This window comes from Myotis yumanensis, unplaced genomic scaffold (genome assembly GCF_028538775.1).
Source record: "Myotis yumanensis isolate MYYU_CA2020_CCGP unplaced genomic scaffold, mMyoYum1.0.hap1 SCAF_22, whole genome shotgun sequence".
NCBI lineage: Eukaryota > Metazoa > Chordata > Mammalia > Chiroptera > Vespertilionidae > Myotis > Myotis yumanensis.
Window position 1 is genome coordinate 4,776,827 of NW_027223773.1, and position 12,887 is coordinate 4,789,713.

At 49.2% G+C, this 12,887-nt stretch overlaps 1 protein-coding gene across 2 annotated transcripts in view; it reads right to left on the minus strand.

The window, feature by feature from the left end:
- The window catches only part of HEATR1 (HEAT repeat containing 1), a 35,735-nt gene extending 31,536 nt beyond the window's left edge, over positions 1-4,199 (minus strand). For both annotated transcript variants that reach the window (XM_070401348.1, XM_070401347.1), the window contains exons 1-4: positions 4,131-4,199; positions 3,774-3,934; positions 2,363-2,579; positions 404-545 (exon numbers count right to left, since the gene is read on the minus strand). In XM_070401348.1, coding sequence (XP_070257449.1) covers positions 404-545; positions 2,363-2,579; positions 3,774-3,915 — 501 coding nt within the window. In that variant the 5' untranslated portion in view covers positions 3,916-3,934; positions 4,131-4,199. The remainder of the gene's footprint in view (positions 1-403; positions 546-2,362; positions 2,580-3,773; positions 3,935-4,130) is intronic.
- Positions 4,200-12,887: the final 8,688 nt, after the last annotated feature.

Consider the following 12,887-nt stretch of genomic DNA (forward strand, 5'->3'; position numbering starts at 1 on the left):
AGAAACATGGATTGGTTGCCTCCCATAGGGAGTACTGACTGGGGAATCAAACCAGCAACCTGGGTACGTGCCCGGACTGGGAATTGAACCCATGACCGACACTCAAATCAACTGAGCCACACCAATCGGGGCTTCATATGGAACATACAATAATTAATAAATAGCACAAGAATAAGCTCTGTTTCCTGTACTCACAACTGTAAACCTACTTTTGCCCCACCCTCTATGTAAATTGCACAGCCTGTATCCGGTATAAATAAAACCCAGCTGCTATTTAAACAGGAAGTTAGGAAATAAAAATGGAGGTAATACCCTCAGAAGCACTAATGACTTCATTTTTTCCAAACTACATCTTAATCAAGATTTGTACTGATCACAGATATGTGTCATTCAACAATCATACCTTAACTGGCAACAACCAGAACCATTTGTGCTTTGGATTATTAATTTTTAGGAGCTGTATAACCCGCACAAATATTCTTGTCTCATGGTACGGGAGAACACAAGCTATGAGGCTATCTTGATTATACAGGTGGATGTGGAACCTGGGGGGAAAAGCAAACAATTGAAATTGACACAAAACTTACAAGCACGTATTTCCTTACACATCCACATTGTATTATCAATGAGCTAAAAATACTTAGAATGAATACTAGTCAAAACAATCACGTAATTATAGGATACAGAGCATTAACCATAGCCCTCTATTTTGCACTGAAGTACTCAACACGGTTCTGCCAATTCCTATGTGGTAATATATGAAATATCAATGCCAATATCTATATCCCACTCACTTTCTCTCAACTTGGTTTTAACCTATCATAACATTAACATAACCATGGGATCACTGCAGTCAAACCAACGGAGAAGCAGCCGGCCACCAGGCAGCAACACTCCAGGGTTCACCTTCCACAGCTGCCTCAGCTTCCTCATTATCGTAATTCTAAAACCAAAATACTAACCAAAAACAAAATCGTCAAATTAAACCCTACAGAACTTGTCCATGAACTTCACAAAACTTTGTACTGGTCCCTCTAACCTAGTAACAAAAGACAGATTCGCTAATTCTGTCACATACATTAAATCTTTTCGGCCTTCAAACCCTAGCTCAGATGCCTCTTTTTCCAAGCTCTTCCTAATCCCCCCAGCCAGTGACTCCTCTTACTGTGTCTCCACCCCACCGGTACCTTTCAGAGTAACACACCACTGTGCCTTTTCTTAGTTAGTTTTATATGTGGTTTTGTGCTAGCCAAGGCACTACTCTCCCCACTAAGCCTTCCTCGACTACGTCAGGGGGTTCTCCAAGCCCCAAACACTGCATACACCTTCATTGTAGCATTTATTTCAAAACAGTAACCAAGGGCAGCCTACTCATCTTTGTATCGAACTCAATGTAACATGAATAAGTAAATGTAGACTCAAATGCAAAAGTGCTCCTTAGAGTTAATTGATCTATTTGGGAAAACTGAATGCTAGAAGGCCCAGGAAAATATTACAGACTCGATTCTTTTTTTGTCTGATGAGTCTAATGTTCTGATAATTAGAAGACCCAGAAAATATTATGTTTTCTCCACGACTCACTTGCTTCCTAAAGGGAAGTCACTTTATCACCATGTCTCCAACGAATGAAACAGAAGTATTTCTTTTCTTAAAACGTATATAAGGGGGAATAAACAAAGATGTATAAGCTGTGAGGTGATGCTAGTAAGTGAGAAAATAAAGCTGGCTAAACTTACTGAGACAACTCCCAAAGAGGATTAAGTATCAGACCTTGGAAACAAACTTGTATCCAACTTACTAGGTGTGCGACTTAGGCAACATTAGTAACCCATCTATGCCTCAGTCTTCCCATTTATAAAATGGGGACAAGTGTCTCCCCATAGGAATGTTTGTGAGTACTGAGATAATGCATGCCAAGTGCTCACTCACCATGGCGCCTGGCGTATAAATGTTCAATTACGGTTTTCCTAGTTACGGTGTTTCAGAGGATTGCTATTTCCCTTTTCCCCAAACCACTGACTTTGTTACTTTAGCAAGAAAGAAGTTCAGTGGTCCCCTCTGCCCAACACACAGTAACAACTGCTAATGCAAAGTGACACAAGCGCCTCAAAATGGATGAGGTGCGACCTCAAGACCTTCAGCAGTCCTGTGCCGTGTGTCACTGTCAACAAAAACGAGTTTAACGGCAGACGGACCGGCTCATCTCACCCTCCTTGTGCTTATCTCACCACATCTCCAGGCATCACGTTAAGCCCTCGCTTACCTAATTTTTCAGCTTTAAGTGGGTACATGCTGTCATTACTTTTTTTTTTTAAGATCAAAGTTGTCAGCCTCTGATTATTTCTGTAATTCCGCTTCCTACCTGTGAATCAGCCACTCCAGACACTTGTGTGCTGGCTTCAGCAGGAAGTAGGGGGACAAGTGAATGAGGAACAACGAAATGTTCTCATCCAGCTGCTTGTTCACGGCTTTGGTCTGCACGCTGCGCGCCAAGGTCTTGGCGAGCTGGCTGAACAAGGGGGCTTCGAACTGCTCGAAGGCGGGATCGATGCCGAGGAGCTCCTCCAGGCCGGTGCACCCTGGGAAAAGGACGGTTCCTTTAATGACCCTTTGCAAGGAGGCGCATCTCACCCCTCATTCGCAGTTTTACTCACCCCTCAAAGAACTCTGAATCCTTTTAGCATGCACAACCTGTAACATGGTCCCAAACACAGATTCCTCATTTTCAACTAGAGAATGAATAATATTGCACCAACTAGGAGAACAAGAAGTACTTCCTACAGGGGCTGTGTTGTGTGTGTCTGTTTAATATCTGCTACTAGAGGCCTGGTGCACGAAATTCGTGTGTGTGTATGTGTGTGTGTGTGGGGGGTGGGGTTTCAGCCTGGCCTGCTCCCTCTTGCAATCGGGGACCCCTTGGGGTATGTCGGGCCTAAACTGGCCGTCGGACATCCCTCTCCCAATCCGGGATGCTGCATGTACCAGTGACCATACCTTTCATGCAGGTGAAAGGCATCTTGCTGCTGTATGGGCAGCTACATTTTTTTGCCCTGATTATAAAAAGTAGTTCATAACATGATCCTTCTGAGGCAGTAGTAGCATTTCCCCCATCTTATGGGTGGAAAAACTGAAGCAGGGAGAAGTTAAGTAACTGGCTTTGTCACACAGTTATAAGTGTCAGAGTCAGGGCTGACCACAGAGTCCATGCATGTCATCGCTGCATCATCCTGTCTTTTCAGGGTTCGAGTAGCCTTGCCAGGTTTTAATTTTTAAATCTAAGAGGCTGTTCCCAACATATAGGGTAGGGTCCCTAGGCCTGGCCGGTGATCACCCCCTACCCACCACCCGCCTTGCCTGGCGGCCTGGCGCTGCCACACCCCCCCCCCCAGGATTGCCTATTTCCGGGGGCGGGGGGGAGCAGACGCTCCTGCATTGAGCGACTGCCCCCTGATAGTCAGTGTGTCATAGAGACTTGTCCTCGGGTTCGGTCGATTTGCATATTAGGGTTTTGTTATATAGGAAGAATAATAACTCGGCCCCTTGTGGCTGTCCGTCCTCTGTGCATTAGACGACCTCCCTAGCCCTGTGGTTGCATCTGTGCACGTATGTAGGTCTCAGGCGCCTCGCACCTGTCATTCTCTTTCCCTAACAACGTGAGATCAACAAGTTAGGATCCGCTCCGGGAGAGGGCAGGTCAGGAGAGAAAGCAAGGAAATACAGCCACATCCAGAAAGCCAACGCTCCCCGTGGCGTTCGAGGGGGCAGGAGCTCACCGATGGCAAAGGCGGTGTCCCGGTCGATGGTGGCCGCTTCCTTGGGGTCAAACAACAGAGAGGCAACTTCATCCCTGGACAGGAGGCTGGGGTCGCTCTGCGGGAGGGCGAGGCGCTGGAGCTGCTGGGCTAAGGACGTCATCTCTCCCGCGGGCGGGATCCTGAGACACGGGCGAGGAAACGCGCCGGCCGTCAGCCAAGCTGTCTCCTCCGCCTGCCTGCGAGCAGCAAACGCCTCCCCCACAGGCAGCTGCCCGGCCCCGGGGAGCTCAGGGCCCCTCAGTCCGGCTCCCGGACTTCCACACCCGCGGACGCCGTACCCTGCATGGCCCACCCCCGCCCCCAGCCCGCACTCACCGGGAGCTCGATTTCGGCAGCACTCGGATCGCAAACCCGTCACAGCAGTTCCCACATGGAGCCCAGGGCGGCTCGCGACCGGAAACCCAGCGCACGCCTCAGAGAAGCTTCCGGTTCCGGGCGCTACGGCGAGAGAAAGGGGACAAACTTCCTGGAAACGCAAACGACGGCTCCGCCTCCTGGCAACGAAGCCCCGCCTTCGTCGACCGAACTTCCGACTCCCGCTGCCACCCTCCCCAGGGGCTGGGCCTCTGCTCCCGGTTGGCGTCGGAAGGTTCCGGCCCCCGCGTGCCCCTGGGGGAGCGGACCGCCCAGTAGCTCGCGTCAGGCAGTCGAAACAAATGCAGGAGCAGAACCATGCATTGCAGGTACCTGTGCCACCGCCTGGTCCAGCCTCCCTGCTCGTTGGAGGCCACTACTGAGCTTTCTTTTCTTTTAAATGTACCCCGTTGGCCCGGCCAGTGTGGCTCAGTGGTTGAGGGTCGACCTATGAACCAGGAGCTCATGGTTGATTCCTGGTCAGGGCACATGCCAGGGTTGCAGGCTCCATCCTCAGTGGGGGGCGTGCAGGAGGCAGCCAATCCATAATTCTCATCATTGACGTTTCTATCTCTCCCTCTCCCTTCCTCTCTGAACTAAAAAAAATTAAAAAAAAATTTTTTTTAAGATAGGACCCGAGCCCCAGGTCCTCTAATCCCATTTGAGTGCTTTTTCTACTAATAACACCTCCTTGAAAGACCTTTCCCTGAATGTCCAGTTTCCTGCAGACCCAGTATAGCCCATATTTCTTGTTGTGTTTTTTTTTTTTGTTTTTTGGTTTTTTTAAATATATTTTATTAATTTTTTACAGAGAGAAAGGGAGAGGGATAGAGAGCTAGAAACATCGATGAAAAAGAAACATTGATCAGCTGCCTCCCAAACACCCCCCACTGGGGATGTGCCCGCAACCAAGGTACATGTCCTTTGAACCGAATCGAACCTGGGACCCCTGAGTCCGCAGGCCGACGCTCTATCCACTGAGCCAAACTGGTCAGGGCATAGCCCATATTTCTTAAGGAAGTATGGTTTACTGCTTTCATGAAGGCAAATACATTTCTGAGCCATCTGAGCAGCAATATATTCTCCAAGGTTTTTTCTTTATATGTTATTACAATCATCTTGAAATATTCAGAGTTACTCTACTCATAGGACCAATCCTGACCACTTCCCCAACCACTAAGCCACGGAGGCGGGATTGGGATGAATTTAGATGTTATTCCACACTTGAGCAGAAGACCCAGACTTTCCAACCAAGCTCGCAAGTCTATTTGCAAACTGCAGAGGAATTTGCTATCGAGTTTCTTCATCTGTTCTTAGAACATCTCCGGCAGTCTTACTCAACCATAGTTGTTATTTTTAGCTGCGTTTTGGAATTCACAATGCACTGCCACCCTGCTCTCCATCAAATCAAATCAAATACATGAGATTTTTGTTTGCCTGAGTATCTACAGCGAAATTAGCTTTTCCCACGTGTTTATTTTTTAAGTTTAATTTTAGTAATTAAAAAAAATTCAAAGGGGCAGGGTTAGAATTTTCAGATTTTAGGAATGCCCATATAATCATTGGTTATATTAATGTATTGACTATATTAATCATTAGTAAATTGTATCAATCATTAATATATTGAAGGGAAATATCTGAAAGTAATTCAAGGATAGACTTTAAAAATAACATATAAGAGCCCAGCTGGCATAAGTCAACAGATTGATTCCCAGTCAGGGCACATGCCCAAGTTGCTGGCTTGATCCCTATTGTGGGGCGTGCAGGAGGCGGCAGATCAATGATTCTTTCTCATCGATGTTTCCATCCCTCTCCCTCTCCCTTCCTCTCTGAAATCAATAAAAGATATAAATTTAAAAAAAAGAATGAAAGAGAAAGGAAAACCTTCTGGTACGTGGGCTTTCTCTGCTCCATTGTGAGCACTCAGGCCCCCATCCATTCAGCGTATATAATACAGGCTACGGGTGTCATCTGAGGTTACGCTATCTCCCGCTCGGGCACCTCTCCTCTTCACTTTCCATCCCCTCTGGCCCCCCGAGGCTCCTTTTAGCCATGGGTCACACGGCCAGATTGTCAACAATGTCCCTGTAGAGATTCAGTGACCCTTTGCCCACTGTCCAGCGCCCCCACTCCAACACCAAGCGTCACATCCCATGCATGTGACTTAGAGGTGGGGGTCTAATAGAGGGCATTGCTTGCAGCAAGTGTTTCAAAAAGAACGTGTGGCCCTAACCGGTTTGGCTCAGTGGATAGAGCGTCGGCCTGCGGACTCAAGGGTCTCAGGTTCGATTCCGGTCAAGGTCATGAACCTTGGTTGTGGGCACATCCCCAGTAGGGAGTGTGCAGGAGGCAGCTGATCGCTGTCTCTCTCTCACCGATGTTTCTAATTCTCTATCCCTCTCCCTTCCTCTCTGTAAAAAATCAATAAAATATATTTAAAAAAAAAAAAAAGAACAACATGTGGGCAAGACAGTTTCTGGGAGCTCGGGGAACAATCTGGCCACAGTGCCTGGGGAGCTGTGAGCCACGTCCCATTTCCCCTGGAGGAAATGACGGAATAAGGGATCTCTCTGATTAGCAGGAACTCTGCCAACCACCCAGCCGGCAGCTCACCTGGAACGCCCAGCCGGGAACATCTCCCTGGCACAATGGCTTTCGTTTCATTGCTGTTCAGTTCCAGACGCATAAACGTACAGAGGGAAATCCAGGGATAGAACCGGGGACAATGAAAGCAGGCAGTGGAACCAAATACTTTATATTTTTATTGATTTCAGAGAGAAAAGGAGAGGGCGAGAGAGATAGAAACATCAATGATGAGAGAGAATCATTGATCGGCTACCTCCTGCACGCCCCCTCCTGGAGATGGAGCCTGAAACCCTGGCAAGTGCCCTGACCAGAATCGAGCCGTGACCTCCTGGTTCATAGGTCGACACTCAACCACTGAGCCACACTAGCCGGGCGGAACCAAATACTTTTAAAGAGCTACATGGACTTCACGGAATTTCCTTTAAATAATCCCCCGGGATCATCAAAAATAGGTCCCAACTGCCCTCGTTGGTCCTGCAGAGTCCTGGGTCGTGTGCCCCTTCTAACTTGAGCACCAAGCCCGGCAGCTGTGGGCTCAGGGCAGGGGTGTCTGGCAGAGCAGCTGTGGGTGCCAGGCCTCTGCCGGGTTAGAATAGTAAACAGCTGTTTCTCAGAAACAGAGATAGGGCTATCCACAGCCTCGCCTGCTAAATTTAAACTTAATAAAGCACTTTCCTAACAAATTAGACCAGTGATTTGCAGCCGGCGTGGGGCCAGGAGAACTCTGTCCCCAGGGCATTGGGGGAAGGGACCAGCAAGTAGAGTTTGAGACCTTCCGGGTGATTCTGTGCCCCACTTGTGAACCCTGACGCCTCCTGGGAAAACTGGCTCAGACCTGGGAGGCTGAGGGAGAGCTGTCCAGCCTTGCCTGCAATGTGCCCACAATGCTCCTAACCCAGGGGTTGGCAAACCGCTGCTCGTGAGCCACATGCGGCTCTTTGGCCCCTTGAGTGTGGCTCTTCCACAAAATACCACGTGCGGGCGCGCATGTACAGTGCGATTGAAACTTCGTGGCCCATGAGCAGAAGTCGATTTTCGGCCTGGGCGAGTCTATTTTGAAGAAGTGGCATTAAAAGAAGTGGGGGGTGGACATATAGAGAGGATGAATGAAAGGAGATAGATGAAACAAGTATACAAGACGAGGGTGGATGGGAGAGTTGGAAGGGGTCGACCTCAGCGAACGTACCTCAATCAGACTGAGGACATTTTTAGCAAAGGCCAGCTTAGGAGTACCCTCATTAAGTTAATCACAATGTACCTACCTATATAGTTTAAGTTTAAAAAATTTGGCTCTCAAAAGAAATTTCAATCGTTGTACTGTTGATATTTGGCTCTGTTGACTAATGAGTTTGCCGACCACTGTCCTAACCCTTCAGAATGAAGCTGGGCGGCCCTTAAGGAAGAGGATGGAGGGAGAAGTCCTGAGTCCTGGCCCCTCCCGGGGTGGCCCCGGGGAACTTTCCCTTGCACCGAGGGAGCCGCTGAAGAGGCTGGATTGGAGAATGAGAACGAGGTGAGTATAATTAAATGTTGACAACAGTTGACGGAGAGTCTTTAGAGGGTGACTGTGGATGTCATCACCATGTCTTCCACAATCAGGGACGTCTGCAGACAAATGGCCATGCAGCCTGGAGCTGATGGTGCAAGTGGGTGCCTCCTGTCCCTGTGGGTCTCAGGCCCAGCCTGCTACTCAGCCCTTCTCTGCGAGAGCTGGGGAGGGGGCTCCCTCTGGCAGAGACTCCGGGAAGAGGGGAAGCTCAGATGCCATTGGTTAACGATCCACATGACCCTGGAAATGCAAATGTATAAAAGGAAACCCACAGGGAGCCTATGGTTTGCAAGCAGCTGCTATTTTCTGGTTGGTTAGCCAGGAAGACTTGCATGAGCATGGCTCAGTGGTTGAGCATCGACCTATGAACCAGGAGGTCACCATTCAACTCCCGGTCAGGGCACATGCCCAGGTTGTGGGCTCCATCCCCAGTGTGGGGCGTGCAGGAGGCAGCCGATCAGTGATTCTCTTTCATTATTGATGTTTCTCTCTCTCTCTTTCTCTCTCCCTCTCTCCCTTCCTCTCTGAAATCAATAAAAATATATTAAAAGAAAAAATTACCTCCTTAGTGTCAATACACCTGATTTAGCTGCCTGGTGGTGTGTTTCTTCCTTGTAAATATCTTCTCTCCTCACCTAAAATTTAAGCTTTTGGGGGAGAAATTACATGTTTTGCCTCTTTATATTCCCAACATGTAACATGTTACATATAGTCGGTGTATGTAAGGAGAGCTCAACTCCTAGGATATCATCCCCACATGACCGTGAACAGCCACCTTTCACTTTCAGACGTATCCCAGTTGGGAGAATGCGTTTTCTGGTCTCCTGATAAATAAGTGACTGTGGATGGTGATGGTGGTGGAAAAGAGCCCTTTGTGCTGTATTTTATTCTATTTTCATATATATATTTTTATTGATTTCAGAGAGGAAGGACGAGGAAGAGAGAGAGAGAAAGATCAATGATGAGAGAGAATCATTGATTGCTGCCTCCTGCACGCCCCCTACTGGGGATCAAGCCCGAAATATGGGTATGTGCCCTGACCGGGAATTGAACCCTGACCTCCTGGTTCATTGGCCGATGCTCAACCACTCAGCCTCACCGGCCAAGCCATGCTGTACTTTATCTGTCTTCTCTTCCTTCCCGTCTTCAATGTTACAGCCAGATTTTTGATGTTTGTTTCTGAAAACAGAACAACCAGTCATTAGCGGCTCTTTCACAGGAAAATGTAGAATTATAATTTTCATTTCAAGTCCAGCAGCGTGTTCGGATGAGATAATCATCGCCTGAAAAGCTGTATGCAAAATATTGCTCTTCTCCTCTTGGCTCAGCTGAGAGAGACAGGGCAGGAGCCGGTTGGCACCGAGATGGCAGGGGATGGATCAACATTCTTCCAGTGGCCTTAGGCCCTGCAGGCCCAGCTGAGGGACCCCACCTGCCAGAGGGACCCCGCTCACTCCACAGACACCCTTCGAGCCATGGGACCACCCCAGATGCCGCTGGCCGGGGAGGGGCAGCGGGAGGTTGGCTCCAGGGTGTATCTGGCCCGTCTCTCACCCAGTCCCACCCCACCGGCCACCTTCTAATTAATTTCCTTTCGATGTGCACGAATCTGTGCACCGGGTCACTAGTAGGACTATATAAAGCCCGAGTGCTTTTATTAGCTGTGACAGAAAGGAAAACAAGAGGTATGCCAGTGTAGGAAATCCCGTCCTAAAAAAAGAAGTGGATGTCTTCATTTTGCCTCCCCGACCTTGACTCCGCTCCCAGCCAGCTCGCCCATGTGGCTGGTCTCACGCGGCCACACCTTCGGGTTGGGCCCCTAAAGTATCCCTTCTTTCAGAACCAAGACCATGGAGCAACTCAGTCTGAGAGAGAGGCTGGGCAGAGGGGTCTGGAAAGCTATGATTCAAAGGGTGAAGTTCTGTGCCCTCAAAAATACGTAGAGTTATGCAGTCATACTGCTTTCTCCATGGAGGCATTCATCTTTGAAATGCAGACATCCAGCCCGGCCGGCGTGGCTCAGTGGTTGAGCGTCCACCTATGAACCAGGAGGTCACGGTTCAATTCCCGGTCAGGGCACATGCCCGGGTTGCAGGCTCGATCCCCAGTGTGGGTTGGGCAGGAAGCAGCCGATCCATGATTCTCTCTCATTGATGTTTCTATCTCTCTCCCCCACTCCCTTCCTCTCTGAAATCAGTAAAAGTATATTTACTGACTCACTGAAGCTAGAGCCTTGAGATGGGAGAGGAGGGAGGGAGAAGAGGGGGCGGGTGAGACTGGATCCCACGCCACCCCATCGTGGCGGAGGGCTTGCCCACGTGTGCACAGCAGCCTCTGCCGGGTGGATGAGCGGGCTGTGAAAATGCCTGTAACGAACTAAAAGAGCAATTTCTAAATAAGCCTGTTTCTTTGGGTGTGGAAGCAGCTTACAGGTTCTTAGTACTTCTTAAGACTTTCCAAAATGACACGTGTTCGTTACCTACAGTTTATCTGTAAAGCCTACACGAGGACCAGGACCGGCTCCGTGATTTATGGGGTCTAACGCACTGTTTTCACAGCTGCCACAGCGCGGTTCTGAGCGGCGAGGTTGCCCGCCACTCCCCGCCCCAGAGCAGCAGCTAGAGCCAGTGATGGCAAACCTATGACACTCATTTTTTTGGTTGATTTTTCTTTGTTAAATGGCATTTAAATACATACAATAAATATCAAAAATATACATCTTTGTTTTACTATGGTTGCAAAGATCAAAAAATTTCTCTATGTGACACGGCACCAGAGTTAAGTTAGGGTTTTTCAAAATGCTGACACACCGAGCTCAAAGGGTTTGCCATCACTGAGCTAGACCATCTGGGAACTGATTAGATGCCCAGTCTCAGGCCCCATCTGCATTATCTTTATATATATATATATATATATATATATATATATATATATACACACACACACACATATACACACACACACACATATATATATGTTTCTTTATTGATTTCAGAGAGGAAGGGAGAGGAAAAGATAGAAACATTAATGATGAGAATCATTGATTGGTTGCCTCCTGCACACCCCCTACTGGGGATTGAGCCCGCAACCCGGGCATGTGCCCTTGGCCAGAATCGAACCTGGGACCCTTCAGTCCATAGGCCAACGCTCTATCCACTGAGCCAAACCGGCTAGGGCCCCATCTGCATTTTAACAAGCCCTCTGGGGGTGGGAGGGGCGGTCTGTCTCATGCTCATGGGTCGCAATGACTAATGGATGGATTTCGGAATGGAAGCGATCTTGGGGTCATGTGGCCTGACCTTCTCCTAGGATGATGGAATGAAGGGCAGGGTGAAGCAGCGAGGCCTAGAGCTCATATTTACCTCTCTACTCACCCACAGAGCAATTTATGGGGCAGCAAATGGCCCATTTCCTCAGTTAAGTACTCACAGTCACCTTCCCAGTAAAGCCAGCTCATATCCCAATTTTAAAGATGAAGAAATCAAAATGCCAGACGTGTTCAATGAGTAGACAGGTGGAGCTGGGATGAAAGCCCAGAGCTCCTCAATCCCTCCCCAGCCCCCCACCCCCGCCCCGTGGCCCTCTCCTCGGCCTCCAGGTAACAACCCAGCCGACAGGTGCACTCCGCTGCCTCCACTCTCCACCAGCGTCAAAGTTCAGCAGGGGCCACACAGCCCGACTGTCCCGGGAAACGTTCAGTTCAGAGTGGCTCAGTTTAGCCCTGGCTGGTTTGGCTCAGTGGCTAGAGCATTGACCTGAGGACTGAAGGGCCCCGGGTTCGATTCTGGTCAAGGGCACGTACCTGGGTTGCAGGCTCAATCCCTAGCCCCGATTGGGGCACGTGCAGGAGGCAATCAATCAATGTCTCCCTCTCTCCCTCTCTCCCTCTCTCTCCCTCTCCCTTCCACTCTCTTTAAAAATCAATGGAGACATATCCTTGGGTGAGGATTAAGAAAAAAAGTGGCTCACCCTAACCGGTTTGGCTCAGTGGATAGAGCATCGGCCTGTGGACTGAAGGGTCCCAGGTTCGATTCCGGTCAAGGGCATGTACCTTGGTTGCGGGCACATCCCCAGTGGGGGGCGTGCAAGAGGCAGCTGAATCGATGTTTCTCTCTAATCGATGTTTCTAACTCTCTATCCCTCTCCCTTCCTCTCTGTAAAAAAGCAAAAAACAAAACACCAATAAAATATATTTTAAAAAAAAGAAAAGAAAAAAAGTGGCTCAGTTTGGTGTATTGACAGGGACTGAGGGAGCGTTTGATGAGAAGCTGGACTCAGAGGGGAAGCTGGGTCCCAGCTCGGCCTTCGACTTGGGGTTCACTGTCCCCGTCTGCGAGGCCGGCGTGAGAACGGGAGGCCTGCGCGCTCCCAGGTCCTCCGTGAGCCTGTGACTGCCCCCCTGTATCCTCAGGTCTGCCCCTGGCATTCCTGTCACTAAGTCACTTTGAAAGCCTTGGCCCAGCTTCTCATTTTTTCCGCTCGGAGGCCAAGGCTATTTGTAGGCGCTCCACCTGTCGCCGTGCGTGTTGGGCTGCCAAGGGCGAGCGCGTCTTCATGGCGAGCATGGCCCTCGTTCCAGCCCC